Source organism: Corvus cornix, chromosome 1A (assembly GCF_000738735.6).
Source record: "Corvus cornix cornix isolate S_Up_H32 chromosome 1A, ASM73873v5, whole genome shotgun sequence".
Lineage (NCBI taxonomy): Eukaryota > Metazoa > Chordata > Aves > Passeriformes > Corvidae > Corvus > Corvus cornix.
This window is the reverse complement of record NC_047057.1, coordinates 54,765,033-54,782,541: the sequence shown is the minus strand read 5'-3', so window position 1 is coordinate 54,782,541 and position 17,509 is coordinate 54,765,033. Positions and strand designations below refer to the sequence as shown.

Here is a 17,509-nt window from a genome sequence, read left to right as displayed (position 1 = left end):
CTTTCAAAGGATCACAAAACTATAGCTCACATAGAGCTTATTAATTTTCACTGGATTTGAACTGGCTTCTGAGGGATATGAGTGGAGTTACTATTCTAAGTATATACAACAAAAATTAGGCAGTACTCGTAATTGTTAAATTAATTATACCACCACCAAGTATAAAACACTGAGCCAAACTAGGATTTATCATCATTGACGAGCCAAAGTTGTCAACAGCAAAATAGTCATAATGAAGAAAAGTTTTTGTTAGGAATCTGCCATTATAGACTAGATTAATCATCTAGTCACTATTCCTGTGAACAGTTCAGAAGGATACTGGCTTCTCCTCATTCAGTTTTGCTAATATTGCTGTAGTATAGCATCAATCAAATACAGAATCAGAAATGTCAACAGAATTCTGCTTATCCTTACATTAAAATATGTGTTTTGCTTTTCACCGCCTGTTTCTCGTCCAGCTTTTCCAAAACTACCTCTGCTGTCTTTACTTCTTCCTAAGTTTATACCTTGGTTTTCACCCTGAAGAGCTCATCCTGGGTAAACCCCCTAAACTGTCACTGATTTTCATTAAAATCATCATTGCAGCATTTCACAGGAGTCTGCCAACACTAAGGATCCTGCCTTATTCTACAAATGGTCATATTGGTTACAGTGAGCTAAGAAAACAGGAATTTCTTTACTCATCTGCCCAGTTTTTTCTTTCTACACAGCAACAAAACAAAATATTCTCTTCAGTGCTGACCCTAGGTGCTCTTCCATGAAGAGAGTTTACCAGCATATAGGAAAAGCTATATGCTACATTTCATCTGCCAAAAGTCATATATTCTTAAGGACTACAAACTCTTGATCCATAAAATGGACAGTGAGAGCCTTATAATGAAACAACAGACATTTTGCATTGCAGTGACTTTCAAAGTATATTTAGATTGAAAATTAACTGTGTGTTTCCCAAATGAAAATATAAATTCTCTCCACTACTGCTGTTGGCTGACTTTAAAAGGGATTTACCACCCAAATAAAGCAGATACTAAGATGCAGGATGGTTTGGCTTACAGCTTTTAATACTGCCATGAAGGTGGAAAAAGAGCCGTCATGCTACAGACTAGCTTTGAAATTGAGAGAAGATGGCAGGTTGCTTTTAGAACACTTCCTTCTCCAGAATCAGCATTTTGATGAATAACTACCAGTAAGTGTACTGGTAGTAGCATGCATTCCAGAAAATGCTTTGACCCCCATAACACATTTTTTTCAAGTATGCATTGCTGAGACCACTGGGAGAAAAAACCCTAAAACCAAAAACCAGGTGTGAGTGCCTGAATTAGGTCCTCAGACCTGCATTTGTACTTGTATAGAAAAGTTTGGTTTATTTCTTAAGTCTTTGAGAAGAAGGTAACTAGAAATAAAATTGCTCTGAGCTGATATTCAGACCCAGACAAAGATGATCATAATTTTAAGATGAGAGATGCAAAATGTGAGCTATGTATAAGTCAGCTCAAGAAGAGGGAAGCAGACTTGTAGCCCATCACCTTCAGCATGGATCTATGGAGATAAGGCATCATTAACAATAGGATAACAACTGCCTTCATGATGGTAATGGTCATTTGGCTGAGCTGGAAAGGCATTGGGAAGCATGAAGCAGCATTCTCATCCTGTTAGGGCAGACATTCAAACCTCGTATTGGCATTAAAAGTTCCCTTAATTTACTGGTAATAAATGGAAATTCTAATGTTTGTAGTAACAGACATGATACCTTTGCTATGAACTCTCTGGGGTCTCTTTGAAAGCTTTCTAGTTCTGTGGGCAGTGTGATCACTAACATAAAAACAGGGCTGCAAAGTAAGCAGTGGGAGAAAATTCTCTGAAAAGGCCAAGTCCTTCTATCTGTTACACCTAAAAGTTTATTCATTGGCTTGGTAATGTGGCAGGGCTTCAAGAGAAATTAAGAGTGGTGCCATAGTGCATATTTTGGCCTGTAAATGTATCTGTGAGTTGATACTGAGCCAATTACAAAAGTCTTAGAAAAATTAATGAGAAATAATGCAATACTTTTTCTGTTTTCTTAATGGCATTTTCTTAAACTAAAAATACTAATATCTTTTCCCTTTCTCTCTTAGTCCCACTCAGTGTTATTTGAATTTTGAAGATTAGAAAAATCTGGAAAGTATTTTGAGAGAATCCACTTCCTAATCATACTTTGTTGGTATATATATTTATGCGTATTTTTCACATATGAGGCCTAAAGAAGAATAAGGACTGAAAATCTGAGGAAGAGCAAAATTATAGCTAGATATGCACCTCTTTTGCCATTTTGCTCGGGTTGCAAGGGGATGGCACTATGTTCATGAGCAAATTTAGATTGGATGGCAGGAAAACTTTTTTCACAGAAAACATTGCCAAGCACTGAAACAGGCTGCCTAAGGAAGTTGTGGAGTCATTACCCCTGGAGTTATGTAAAATATATGTAGATGTGGCAGTTATGGACAGGGTTTACTAGTGGACTTGGCAGCGCTGAGTTAATGGCTGAACTCAATATTCTTAGAGTTCTTTTCCAGCCTAAATGGTTGTATGATTCTTTTTTTACTGGATTTTAAAATCAGCCTTACCAGCCTTCACATTCAGTAGTAATTTTCAAGGTACCTTGAAAACCGATAAGAATTTTGACGTTATTTCTGTGACACTGCTTCATTTGAAAAGGTCACAGTCTTCTCTCATGTGTACAGTTGTGGAAATTGCTCAGTTGTTTTCTTTGGTAGGGCAGTGTTTTTCAAAGGTGCTACTCAGTAGTTTTCCAAATTGCTGTTTAAGTTTAGTTCACTTCAGGGTAATTGACTAAACTTTTAGCATTTTTCAGAAGAGGAAGAAACAAATCAAAGAAAAGCTAGATGGTACCGTGACAATGAAGACAAGACTTTAACTCCCCTTTTTGCTCTTGTTTTGCACTTTAAAACTCTAAATATAGTCTAAAACTAGGAGAAACTATTGCTTTGCTTTCCAGCAGAAATACTGAAACCGTAAAGAAGAGAAGATCCCTACTCCATTGGACTAAGATCTACCAAATTGTGCCTAGCAGGAACAATCTGCCCAAGGAACTGAGGAAATAGACCACTTAAGCACTAGAAACTCTCTAAAAACAAACAAAACCCCAAATACTGGATTTGTAATTTAAAATTTAAAAAGATTACAGGGAAATGCTAAACAAAGGCTCTATCAGATGTATGAAATGAATAAGAAGCTGATTCTCTATGAAATCTGAGAGGAACTGTACAACATCTTATATATTGTACCTATATATCCTACCTTACATCTTAGAGCCAAATAAGAAAATTTTGAAGAGGTCATATATATATTCATTTTCTATGAGTAAGATATAGGTCTCATATATAACATATGATATTGAGAGAGAAACAAATTGTTTAACTGAAAATTTATTTAAATTAAGCATATCTATTTTTTTAGTTAAAATCAGGGGCATATCAACAGTATGAACTAGCTAAATACATTTATCTTGGGAGAGTCTGTCCAAAAAAGTTTGAACGTAGTTGCCTTCCTTAATGGTGGCATGTACAACTGACTGCAAAAAGGAAAGAGAAAAGAAATTAAATATGTACCAGTTTTTCCTAATGAATTCACCTTCTGTTCCCTCCACAGTATTTTCCTTTTATCTACCATATATCTGAATAATAATTTCTCCTACCCCTTCTCTCTTTTTGTTTCCTCATTCTAATTTTCTCCATCTGCAGATAAAAAAGAAAATTTGTTTGTATTTCCCATCAGATTTGTTATTTTATTGCCAACCTCCTATCGAGAAGAATTTATGGTTTCTTTTGTTCAACATGCTCCTTTTTGCATACAGTTTCTTTGAAGGTGTTTTTTTCTTTCATAATAATTTGTCTCTAATTTCATTTTCTCAAAATTCCATCCTTTATTTGTGATGCACATTGGTTCCTTCAGTTTTACAATATTTTATATCTTCCCAACCTCTTGATCTAAGTCCTTCTCCTTTTTTTTTTTTTTTTTTTTTCCTAGTGCTCTTCATTGTCCCTTTACTGCCCCTTTCACCTCCTGATTCTTCCCCTTTTTAATTTCTGGGATGATTTCTTCAGCAGCTAGGCTCTCTCAATTACTCAATTACATACCCCATCTATTTTATCTTTTTACCAGTACCCCTCCTGAGTGCTACCTCCCCTGATGCTGCAGAAAGATACAAGGTCTTTCCTGTCTGTAAAAAACAGTGCTCTCCTGCCTATGTTTAGAACTGGGAAAAGGATGGCTGCCTAAAGATGACATCATTCCTTAGTCCTCCAAGGAAAGTGATGTGGAGATCCATCAAAGACCTGGCAGGTATCTTGTCTCCTTTACATGAATGTTTTATCCATTGCCTTAGCAACAAGCATGGGAAGGAGCACACAGATTCCTGGCCAAGCTCTTTTCTTGTTTTCCAGCAAGCCTTAGGTTTATGTGTGCCCAGATAGGAATAAACCTAAGGTTTAACAAGAGTTTCTTGCTTACAGTTGAGCTCTACCTGAAGAAGTCTTCACTTGCTGCCCTGTGTGCCCTTTGAGCTAAAGGGCCGAGGCGACTCTTCCCAGGAAGGATCATGCAGACACTGATTTTTGGAAAACTCTTGAGGAAGAGGGGAAAGGATTCCATTCTATGGATTGACTTACGGTAAAGAATGGATGCTGGAATGATTACAATAGTTCTTTTCATAAAGTTGATATTAAGGATTTTAATATACGGCATTGGTTTCCTGACTTCCTATGAAATCTTAGGTTCCATGTCTTGTAAGCAAAAATTTTCAGATAACTGCAGGAGTGGTGCCAATATGTGTAGGACAGACAAGGTCAACAGCAATAAAATAAATCACAGGAGACTTACAGCAGAAGACAGATAATATGTAAAACAGATGTTCAGACCTCAAACAAGAGGGACAGTTGGACATGAGCTTAATTGTAGCCTAGTCTAAGATGGGTTTTCTGAACTATAGGCTCTGTTGATACATATATGTACAGTATATCTGGTATCAGAGGAGCAAAAATCTGGATACTCAGAACTCTGCAACTATGTAAATAATACCAATTAACGTTGGAAGTGCTTGGAGAACATACATATTAAACTTCAAATAGTAAAAATGGAGTATGCAATGATTGCAGCGACTATCCATTTAACTTAGTTTTGATAAATAAAAAAAAGGCAAACATAATGAAGGAAAAAAAGTTTTGTTCATTTAAGTGTAAAATGAGTAGCAGAATGGCTGATTTCCCTCTTGAGCACTCATTCTACCTCTCCCTAAAAGTGGAGGATGAGTGAAGAGATTCTGGATAAATGAGTTGTTAATCATTCAGTGTTTAGTTTCTCTTTTGAAAGAAGTCTTAGGTGATACTTATGATTGGATGATGCGGGTACTTGTCACTTACTACCCTGTGGAAGGATAAAACCTCGTAACTACTAGCTTAGCAATTCCATGTTTTATTCAGTGTTCTAAGAAATGAAACGGAACACACCACTTCCTACTTATTTTCCACCTTGGAAAGTAATTTCCAAAGTTCCACTAGATCTAGTAGGCAGAAAACATCAATAGTTTTCTATGTTGCCAGCCTTGATAGAATTTTCCTCCCCTAAAATACGTTGGGGTTTTTTGGTTGGGTTTTGTTTTTGTTGGTTTGGTTTGGTTGTTTGTTGGCCGCTGTGAATTTTTCCCAGCCTGGCCTACCTTTTGTGCTTTTGGCATGTCGGTGTGGCGCTGAGCACGTACGGACCGTGCGGATTTAGGTGGCTTTATTGGAGCACAATACATCTCCAGCCTCCTCAGGTCACAACTCTGGAAGCAGCATTCATCCACTATTCCCTTGTGGTGTAAGCGTCTGCTGCTGGATCCATACCCTGTGGGCTTACCTATTCAAAACACAAAGGGAAAGGTTTTATGTTAGAAAGAAAATGCAAAGATCTCAGGTCATATTATGAAGCTGTATTATGTTAACCGAATCACCACTGACCGTTGTAGAGCCTGCCTGTGTGTATCTATTCTAAGACCCTGTTCTCAGATACACCTTTGAAAGATATTCCTGGAAATGGACAGCTTTGATCTCTGCCTCTGGGTGGTTGCTATTTAAGCATTTGAGCAAATCTATGCCTTCTTAGAAAAGTATTATTAAAGTATTTTCTTGAACTGCCTGAGCCTCGAAAATGGAGAGGGAGGAAGCTGAAATCTGACATTCAGAAACCTTACAAAGGAAGTTTGTCATTTAGCTTTTGTATGAAAACTGATTGTTGAGGCACCTGAGGTAGCTGGTGTGTAAAGACCATAGATCATGACTGTGCTGTAGATAAGTATTTCCTAAGAAAAAAGGCTACACCGAGGTACTGTGTGAAGTCAGAGTGTGCTCCAAAGGGGAAATAAATACTGTGTACCACTGCACCGGCTTAAGGTCTGCAAGCTCAAAAGTGCGAAGCAGGAATCAAGATAACAAAGTAACCAATGAAATATGAAGGTTGATGGAAGAGATAAAAGCAGAAGATTTTTATATTCTATAGATTTGCAGAAGATAAGAAGTGGGACTGACACAGCATGGGCTTTCCTGTGCTTTGCATTTGCACCAGCCATCTGTGGCTACTACTTAATTGGCAAATATTTTGCATTTTTCACTCAGCTCCAGTAGAGGCCAACATTTTCATTCATACAACTCTTACACACTTACATTTTTGTCTTTTTCCCCCCGTGGTTTATGATTTCCTTAGTAACTGCTGAATTCTCTGCTATCATATGCAGAGATTAAAGGCCCATTATTTCCTGGGATTTTTTGTACACAACCCAGTCAGATGTGCAGTTGCCCTGTTATGACTAACAAGAAATGAAGGAACGGTAAATTCACAAAAAATAAGTAGTTGCTTACTTAATATCTCTACTTTAAAATTCTGGTAGAATTTGAATTCAGACAGTAAAATTCTGAAAAGATTAAGTGTTTTGTTTTGACAATTTCAGCATTAAATGTTTCCATTTACAGAATGATCCACATTGGTTAAGAACTGAAAAATATGGAAAAAAAAGACAAATGTGCCAAGAGCCAAAAAATGAAGTAACTCAATTCAGTCATCTCTACCAATTTCTTTTCTTGCATTTTTTTTTTCTCCTTCTCAGTTATATCACTGAGACCAAAAATCTGTTATTCACAGAGTTTGGCAGGAGTTTATGTTTTAAGAATTACTCAAGTTAGATAAAGGATAAGGATATCAAAAAAAGAGGAATATTCAGTTTCTCTTTGGAAAATTAATGCCCCCAATGCTTATACAGCAAAGTCTAGATTGATATCCATATGTTTTTCCTGCAGTGGTCAATTTGAAAAGACAGCATTATATTTTACTGTTCCCTGTGATTAAAATATGTATCCACTGATGAAGAGCCCTTGAGGCCTTAGAACATCAGTAAATGAAAAGACCTCTAGTGGTACAGTACATCTCACATTTTAGCCAGCAATTCAGCCAGCTAAGAACTAACTCTCCCTATGAGCTTTGTAAACCCAGAAAGCAGGTTTTTAAAATGTCATCTTTTTTTTTTTTTCCCCCAGGGACTATAAATTAAACAAAAAGAAAAACATGCTTACTTAGTATATTGCAATCCACTGGAGGCCTCTACATTGTGCACTGCCTGCTAAGTTATTTGTTTCATAAGACTAAACAGAACAGCAAGCCAGGAGTAGATTACAGTAATATTTTGGTTTGTCTCTGTGTGTTGTTTTATGTGTATCACTGAAAAGCATTCTAAATACTAAGATGTGCAGTTGGCTTGGTTTTTTTTTCTCCCAGACTATTTTCTCTCACTGAGTTATAATCTGAAATACAAGCTTTTCCCTGGAGATTTTTCCTGAAATCTGTTAATCTGGTTGTTTTAGCCTAAACTTTTAAAATTTAGCCCCCATGATAAAGTGTGGAGTGTCATTACTTTGCAGTATACCCACAGCTGTGCCACATTTTGTCTCGCTCCCATTTAAAGCACAGAAAGGCAAATTGTGTTCCTGGATATGCAGGTGTAACCCTTCCTAAAAGATGCATCCAAACTATAGGTACAAGAATTGATGAGTTAAGCTTCCCTTTCTTTTACCAATCTGTCAATTTTTCTTAAGCAAGCATACCCTAAAAGCTTCTGTTCGAGTTATTTTACCCTACAGTGTCCAAATTTAACCATTTATAAAGTTGATAAAATACCTTTACTAACCTATGTCTGCTGCCTGCTTTATTTAGTCATCAGTAGCAACATTCTTCCTCACTATCATGTACATAAATAGTTAATACAAATCCTGAATCCTGGAATCTTTCTGGTGAAAATCTCAGAGTACTCCAAAATCATTTTTAGCGTAGCCAGACAAAAGACATCTATGTTTTATTTTTCTTTCTGACAAAATAATAATTTTATGAAGGATTACATAATGTCTAAAAGCTCTTCAAAAGGCCTGTATGGTACATGTAACAAGATGGGAATGGAATCTCTATCACATCAGTAATGGTATCAGCTATGAAGTGTGACATTAATTTATTTGTAGGCCTAAATATTCGTGCATTACATGGCATAGTAAATGCTCATCCTTTATATAAAGATAACATTAGTATTGAGAAGTCAGAATTTTTTTTTTCAAGAAATGTTTTCCCAAGGCTTTTGAAAGAGCTAAGCAATCAAGTATACTTAAGATTTGTGTGATGTAGAAAATGATATTGCCTAAAGTGCTGTACAACAGAGAGAGCAAATTAACAGAAAAAAATATTCCTTTTCAGTAATCATGATCCACAATCGTGATTGAGAAGTATCTGATGACTAATTTTAAAGCAATGGATTTTAAGTTGCTTCTGACCTCTGAAGTGCTGCAGTGTACAAATATGCTATCACAGAGAAAGATGAGATAAAGAATTACAAGGAGATAGCACCACTTCTACAGATGTTAATCACTATTTGGCCCATCTGTTCTGGCAGGACTGCAGGATCAGATGGTCCCAGTTCATCAAGTTACCAAAGTATGCACTTAGATCTAGGCAAATGTTCAAGCTCCTCTGTGGTGTGTTGGACTAAATTGCATATTAAACAGTGAGCACATGCCTGAGTGCTCTCCTACATAGGAACTGATATAACTAAGCACTTAAGTTAATTTCTGGACAAAAATCCATATTGGTAAATAAATGGCTGCTGGTTCTGCATTTTTAATATAACTTCTCCTTCTTAATTTTAAAAAAAATATTATTGCCTTCAGTATGGACTACACCTTCTGTGTCACTATACTGGGAACACAGACAGTTCTTTCTCATCTTTCTGACATAATTTGAGTGCTGCCTTCCTGCTGTTATCAGAAGTTCCTTTTATTTACTCAACCATCAAAGTGCTGCCTGTGGACATACAACAGTCCTAGGTGTTCCTTTTTGCTGATATACACTGATTTCCTTGGAGGTTTCTTTCCTTTTTTGTCAGTTGCTAGCTCAAAAGAATTTCATATCATGTAGGTCAAAGTTTACTTAATAGAATATTTGGCTCTTATTTAATCTACTTTATCAAATCTGAGCATGTTTCTTTCGGTGTGCGACAAGCAGCTACAAAGTCTAGTCACACTGTTCTGAAGTGCTCTGAAAGCAGGCCAAGGTATAGGATTCCAATAGTTAAACAGCTGGCTTCTGCACTAACAGCACTTCCCTTTAAATGATGCAAAGTCAGTGGAGTAATGCAGCAGGACTTGTTTACACTTACTTTCTCTGTTCCTCCTCATCTCTCCAAAATACCCTACTGTTGCTGCCACTGCTTCTGCTCTACCAGTGGTTTCAATGTGAGAAGCACTGGGTGTAGGTGGACTACAGAAGTTTCAAATGTCAAGTTATCTAGGCATTCTGGGTAGAATCATAATCTACTGTTGTAGTAGTAAAATTAGAAATAACATGAGAACTAGCCCAGGATAAATGCAAAGCTTGTCTACTCTAAGACTCTAGGAAAGAACTGGGGTTATGTGTCCTGGAAATTTTATGTGACTATTTGTATTTGCTCTTGTGTCTCTTTTAACCAAGCAGTAGAACTTGAGAGTGCCATGTAGACTGTAATTCAGAAATACATCATAAATCTGAAAAACAGCGGATTTAATCCTAATCTAGCATTAGAGTCAATCTTCAGGTGCAACTGCAGCTTTTAAAGTATGGTGGAAGGCCATTGACCTATTAGAGTGCTATAGTCTTGTAGTGAGAAACCCCAAATGTTTCCATCAAAACATCGGGGTAAGGTACAATTTGGAAGCATTGATAGCAGCTTACAGTATTGGGATGTATTGGAGCATCCTGTAAGGCAGCAGGTCAGTCAGACAGGATTTTCCTGTGGCCTGAACAACAGGCTGAGAGTTTGTGGTGCTGCATCACAACACAGTACTTGAACAAGCACGTCCTGTGTGCTAGATCCAGACTGGGAACTGCTGGTTGGAGAGGTTTTGAGTTGCATGTGCTGTCTGCCTTATGGTGGCACAGAAGGCTAAGGGTGCTGAGTTTGAGATTCATCTTGCTCATCCCTGGTCTCTGAAAATTAGGGATCTGGTTTAAGATAGTGAAGTCAACAGGTAGGTGTGTATGGAGAGTGAATTATTCCTGTATTGAATGCTTCGCTTAAAATTAAATTTATTCTTGTCCTCTGAAAGAAATGGTCTTTCATCGACTACAGATAAAGCTAATTGATCTGGTCTTAGCATATATGCAGAGCTTCTTCTAGGAGATGGAACTCAAGGAAAATGAATTAAATTAAAAATTATTTGTCCTAAATCACAGAATTTATGCAACTGGTGGAGTAAAAGCTAATCTCTTTCATTTCCAATTTAACAATTAAATATAATGATAAATTGTTCTAAAGAACAGTCCAGCCAGTGTACTGTTTAATTTTGTATCTCTATGCCTCTTTGACTACATTCTGTATGTTAGTCTAGTATTTCTGTCTATATTTGCATCATAAATGCCTGTATATGCAAAATAAGAGACTGTTGATATCACTTTTCATCTCCTTGTAATCTTGAACAAATGGATTAGTGTTATATTGGTAATACTTCTTGAGGGTGCTCTGGAATTTCTCATCTGTATTTGAAAAATTATGAGTCAATGTTCAATCAGCAGGAAATGCCTGGGTTTTGATATTTCTATGAAGTGTTAAAACAAACAAACAAGTAAATAAACAAACAAGCAAATAACAAATCTTGGGGGTTGTTGTAAAGTCCCTTACCAGAAATACCTCAAGGTTTAAATGTGCAAAGTAGGCAATCCGATTTTCATGTAAATAAGTTGCATGCATTTGAAGTGACAATATTTAATGTTTAGTTTCCATTTTCCTTCAATGTTTTGTTAATGCAAGAAAAATTATTATGCTTAGACTGATTTTTGTTTGTATTCATCAAAATGAGCATATATTAGCATTTATAAATGCTCAATGAATGGATGCCCTAGCTCTGAAATCTAATTTAATATGCATGAGAGTAGAGGATAAGCTTTATCAGTATGCCCAAGTAAAATCTTTATGAAAGCATATGCATTTGTTAATGTTGTGATATTGCACTACAGCTACTGCTTTGTGGAATACTAGATTGTATTAACTACTGAGTCCAAAGAAAGAAGATGTATGCTCTTTGCTCTGAAATCCTAGGCAAGTAAGACTGGGAAAACATGGACACTCAGTATTGATCTAGAAGAGGAATCTGTCATAACTTCAGAGTGTTTTGCCTGAATAAGTGAGATTTATAAATTTCACCTTCTGAAAAAAATTATAACTCCTTGATGTTTCAAATGCAGAGTAAAATAACTATTTCACTTCTCTAGTCAGTGAGACAAGTGTAGCTTTATTCCAGATGTGTTAATTTGTAATTTGTATGTCTATGTTTACTTAGTCTGTCACATAGTTAAATAATTTTTTTTTTCTTCTAGAAATATCCCTTCAGAAACTTTTTTTTTTCCTTCATTGTGTATAGAATTGGGACGAAATTCTTCTCTTCTCCTAAACTTATTTCGAAAGTACAGCACTTGTAACAATTTCCTCTCACATACAGGAGTGCTGTTCTCTGTCCTTGTTATGGAATAGCTGCTTTGGAGGCCATCTAATGTGCTAAGAATACGATAGAGCCATTATGCTTCACACAGTGATTCCCAAGTCATTTTCAATGTGTGAGGAGAAGGAGGTGTAGTTTTGAGTGTTGTACTGGGATATGAAGCAGGAATTTCAGAGTTTAGATACTTTTGAGGGGGGAAAAAAAATGGAAAAAGAATGGGAAACAATATAATGTCTTATTTTACACCAATTCAGTGCTCTGGAGGCTGAAAACCTTGCCGACCTAGCACAATTTACAAGCCTGCATTAGATTCCAGGGCTGGAAAGTGCCAGATGCTGCCAAAAATATATATACTTTGGCAAGGGAAATGCTTTGCTGAAGAGAAATTCACTATTGCAAGAATAACCAGGTTGATCAGGGTTTAGGACAAGATAATTAGAAGCCAGTAGGTCATTGTTACATTTGAATATTGCCCCTTGTAGTGCATTGAGGAGGGCAATGATAACACAGATATACAACCATAATGAAAATACATTCTCTCCCCTTCCTGCATATGCTCTCACAGGAAATAATTACTGCTTAACCTTGCGTGTGGTGGAAGTAGGAACAGTCTGATAGAAACTTTCATATCCTTCTTATCCCAAGCCAGTGTAAAACTGCATTTTATTTGTATTACCAAATTGATAACAATGAAACCCTATAACTGGGTGAAATTGTAACATCGCTGAAGTCACTGGTAAATCTTTTAGTGCAGTCAGGATTGTCTTGATGAATCAGATGCCAGAAGTTACTTATATATAACCTGATCCAAGGTCTACTAAAATCAATGGAAAGATTTCTACTGTCCTTAGTAGGCTTTTCAACATTCTGGTATTGAACACTTGCTTTTTCTTCCAACCTTGCTGTTCAATAAGTAAATACTGTCTTGGTGGCATCTAAAGAGATTGCAGGGAATGGGTGTGATGAGATTCCTTGAAGGAGGTGAGAAGAAGAGGATACTGATGTACAGTGTGAAGCAGAATGACTGATATGTGATTAGTGCCACTGACCACATAACAAGTAGTGCATTGCTTTGTACTTTGTAATCAGAATTTTTAGCTTTAGAAAAGTTACTCTTAGCTGTTCTCTGAGACATGAAAGCAAATAGCAAATGACAAGCATGGTGCTCTTGCATTTTGACATCATCATCTGATTAGAGGCAGAAGGTGGGAATGGCTGTTCCAAGGCTCATCTAATACCTTTTCCATTGTCCAGGAGTGCATACATTACGATTTTAATTTTTATTTATACAGAATATATATATCCTCTTTACAGGAGAATAAATAGGTGGGCACAGGCCAATGTCACCTAACAGAGAAGTAGACAATTTTCATTCCCTTATTAGAAACAAGTGCTGGTTTGGCAGCAGCTGAACATGGGCCAGCAGTGGGCCTAGGTGGCCAAGAAGGCCAATGGCATCCTGGCTTGTATCAGAAGTAGTGTGGCCAGCAGGAGCAGGGCAGTGATGGTCCCTCTGTTCTTGGTTCTAGTGAGGTCATCACACTTTGAGTGCTGTGTTCAGTTCAGGGCTGCTCACTACAAGAAAGACATTGAGGGGCTGGAGTGTGTCCAGAGAAGGGCAACGGAGCTGATGAAGGGTCTGGAGGAGCTGAGGGAGCTGGGAATATTTAGCCTGGAGAACAGGAGGCTCAGAGGAGACCTTATGACTCTCTACAACCACCTGAAATGAGGTTGTGGTGAGATAAGGGTTGGTTGGTTTTTACTTCTTCCAAGTGGTTGGAAAAGGGGAAACAGCCTCAAGTGCCAAGGGAGGTTCAGGCTGAACAGCAGGAAAAATTTCTTCACTAAAAGGGTGGTTAAGCATTGGAACAGGCTGGTCAGGGGAGCAGTGGAGTCACCACCCCTGGAAGTGTTCAAAAAACATGTAGGCACTTTGTGATATGGTTTAGTGGGCAAGGTGGTATTCAGTCAAAGGCTGAACTCGATGATCTTGGAGGTCTTTTTCAACCTTAATGATTCTATAAGTGTGGCAATTAAAGAATGAGTAGGAGGGGGAAAGAAGGTAAGGCCAGTAAGAGCCTGGCTCACTCCTCACTGACACCATTAACTTTAGTGGATTTGCTCTATTGTGCTCTAAGCTCTGTCTAGTAAGATCTCACATCATTGCCAAGGGCTCTGCCAGGGAAAAGCATCCAACCTCGTACATTGATGCAGCTATAGGGCATCAGGAATAAACAATATTCAGTTTTGTACCTATGAAGTCTTGAATCTTCTTTAGGCTTCCAGTTATTGAACTTTTCTGTACAAGTCAGAATGACATTAGTTACTTCAAAAGTTACTTAAGCATGGTAAGATGACGTAATGCTTTTGGTGACAGTCCAGCATGTAGTTTTCTTACAGCCAACACTTTGAATGTGAATCATTTCCCAGAAAAAATATTTTTTATTGTCTGCTACTTTTGCCATATTGGGATGCTTTTACTTGTGGAAGTAGATTGCAAGATTGACTTGCAAGATTCCTGATTATAAAGTACAAATTAACCACTACATTCAGAACAGAAATTAAGGCAGAAAGATTAAGAGACAGATTCTTTTATCTTCTCTGATGCTAAACAGTACTGTATCCTAAATTACAAGAGGTCTCTGCAGAGAAAGATAAGAACTTAATTTAAGTAATATTTATGGAATCGAACTATCAATTATTTGCACAGGAGAAGGCTGTGTCAGCGCCGGGAACTGAACCTACATCAACATAAGCACCAGGCCAATGCTTTAACTATATACCTGTCTTTCTTTAACCTTACTTTGGAGTCAGTAGGGCATGCAAAAATATAATCTTGAAATGAAGCATTCATTTGAGGTCATGATGCTCCTGGTTAAATTTGTCAAAGGAGATAAAAGAAAAGTGAAACTTTCCAGAGGAGTGCATCGTCATTAGGGAGTGAGGATGAGGTCATTGGGATGAGAAAGGGACAGTGCATTGTGGCTGGAAACAAAACCAGAACTAAACCTAGCTAAAATATAGTGGTGTTTGATTCATCTTTCGCTCACAATGATTTTCTACCAGTTGTAGCTCCATCCTTTAGCGATTTAATTTTGCAGTAGGAGCTAGGAGAATCAGTTCTAGTGGCAGGAACATAAAGAAGTCAGTGCTGAATAACAAATGAATCTACACTTGCTCTCCTTGTCCTTCCAGCTCACCTTGTTATTGCTGAAGAAATGCAGGGGGATTGTAAGGGAACACTGTTATAGTGCAGGGAGAAATTAGTTCCACTATAACACTTTAAATACCAAAACTAGAGTTTCTGTAGGATGCTTGAAAGTGGAAGTGCTTGTGGGAAGTAAAGCTGTTTTATGAAACAAGGAGGACACAGTCCATCTTTTATGGGGCTGACAATGCCCTCTGCAGTCACGGTGTTTAAAAGGGAATGTAGTTTCTGAAAAGATTTTTTTTTCAGTTCTCACTTGCTAAGTTTCAGTGGCCTTTTCAGGGAAGTTGAAAGATTTTTAAAGTTCATGTCTGTTAAAAGAGAAGTTTTTCTAAGTAACCAGAATTATTCCTTTCTTTTATTATTTATTTTCCAACTTGTTTAAGTTTGATTAATGATCAAAACCTTTGCATCAGTTAAAGATGTTTTTCAATGGCTTCTCCTATTTTGCAATCCTGCTATCCTTTTATTTCACTACGCTTCTTCTCTGGGTTATATGGGAATACTATAAACTTTAAAAAGGCTGTGGCAATGTTGAGGTTGACCTGGCCTTTACATTTTAGGTACTCACTGACTTTTTTTGAGCCACCACACCCACAATTATATAAGCAAGTGAATCCAGTTCAGCAGAAAAGCAGTAGGATGAGTAAGTATTCTTACAGTGGTGTAGAGTTTTTATTTTTCTTATAGGTGCCATAATGTGTAAGCTTAATGGTGACTCTGTAAAACCTAGCTGTTAGATGCACTTTGTCTGCAAAATCATTCTTCCCAGTGCTGGGCCAGTGTTTTTCACATCATGTCGTCCACTTCATCAGTCTGAGCTTACCCCTGCTCAGGATCTATGGTGGTTATAAAAAAAAAAAAAAAAAGAGAAAGGAGTATTGTGGAAAAAATACTTGTCTTAGGCATCACTGGCCAGTGGAGGGCTTACACGGTATCAGAACAAATGTGAAAATAGAACCAAGTAATTCCTATGAAATGCATTTCTAAAGAATCTCTTTTATTCCCTTGTTGGTTATTAAAGATCACAGCCTTTTTGAATTCTCAGGTCTTCAACACCTATAATTCATTTTTTATTCCTTTACATGCTAATAAATCTCAAAGCCTGGAGGACTTTGAATAAATCTTTTGATCATCTGAAAGCCTAGATTCTGAGTTTTGTGTTGGACATAGGCATCAGTATGAATATCTTTGTTGTGAGTCTTTAGATACTTAGTTCTGTAGTTACAAGTTAGCTGTATTTGAAATTTAGAATCCAGTATTCAAATTAAGGGTCAAGGTGTACAAAGGAAAATTACATTCAGGCATACCCTGTTGGTACCCAGAATTTGACTTAATAAGATCATAAATATTTTTAAATAACTATCCTTAAGTAGTTAATTGTAGTTAATCCTACAATTGGATCTAGTACTGTTGTACATAAACTGAATCAAATAGGATAGAAAACAACACTTCCACACAACAAAACCACCTAAGCACCAAAATCCTTGTAACTTTTCATCTTCACTTCTTCTGATTTGATACAGCTAAAGGAGTGGGCGAATGTCCAGGTAGGGCTAAATAATTTTCAGATATTTTAGATGTGCAGCTGAAGAGTTTTTCGTTTAATAACATATCCAAATTAACTTTATCGTTATCCACTCAAATGTCATTGAGAAAATTTAAAAAAGAATACTTGCAACTGCCTGCACTATTAGTATTTATACAGTTTTAGTGTGGATGTAGATGCCAGCAGTACAATATTTCTTTCTCTTAGGTCTTTTGTAGCAAAACCTTCTAGAGTTCTTTCCATTGAGAGTGATTTTTTGGATAAAATACGACCATTGCTCTCACTGAAACTTTGGGCAAAATGTATCCCAAATTAAATTGAATTTTTTGTGGTTTGGGAAAGTTGGATTAATTTTTTCCCTTGTTTTTTCTTTTAAATTCCTCTAAACTCCTCATTGCTTGCCAGAAAAGGAGGTGCCAAAATAACCCAAGGAGGCTGTGCAGCCTCTCCAGAAGTGAGAAGTTCAGTAAGTTTAGTGAGAGTGGCTGTTCACTCATTTTCCCCATTAGTGAAATTTAGAAAAGTTTCATGTCTGCATCCAGGATAAAATCGTAAATGAAAGTACAATGAAGTCACTTTCACAACTCTTCTTGTCTAAAACAGGTCTGAGTTTTCACTTTTTTTCTAAATGACTACCTAAACTGCATCTCTTGTGATTTGGCTTAATTATTTGCAATTTCTCATCATCTGTTAGTTGCTTATGCCTCTCATGTG

At 37.0% G+C, this 17,509-nt stretch overlaps 1 protein-coding gene across 1 annotated transcript in view; it reads right to left on the bottom strand.

The window, feature by feature from the left end:
- The window catches only part of IGF1 (insulin like growth factor 1), a 51,676-nt gene that overhangs the window by 6,189 nt on the left and 27,978 nt on the right, over window positions 1–17,509 (bottom strand). The window contains exon 3 of the mRNA XM_010410451.4: window positions 5,714–5,895. Within this exon, the coding sequence (XP_010408753.1) occupies window positions 5,714–5,895 (182 nt within the window). The remainder of the gene's footprint in view (window positions 1–5,713; window positions 5,896–17,509) is intronic.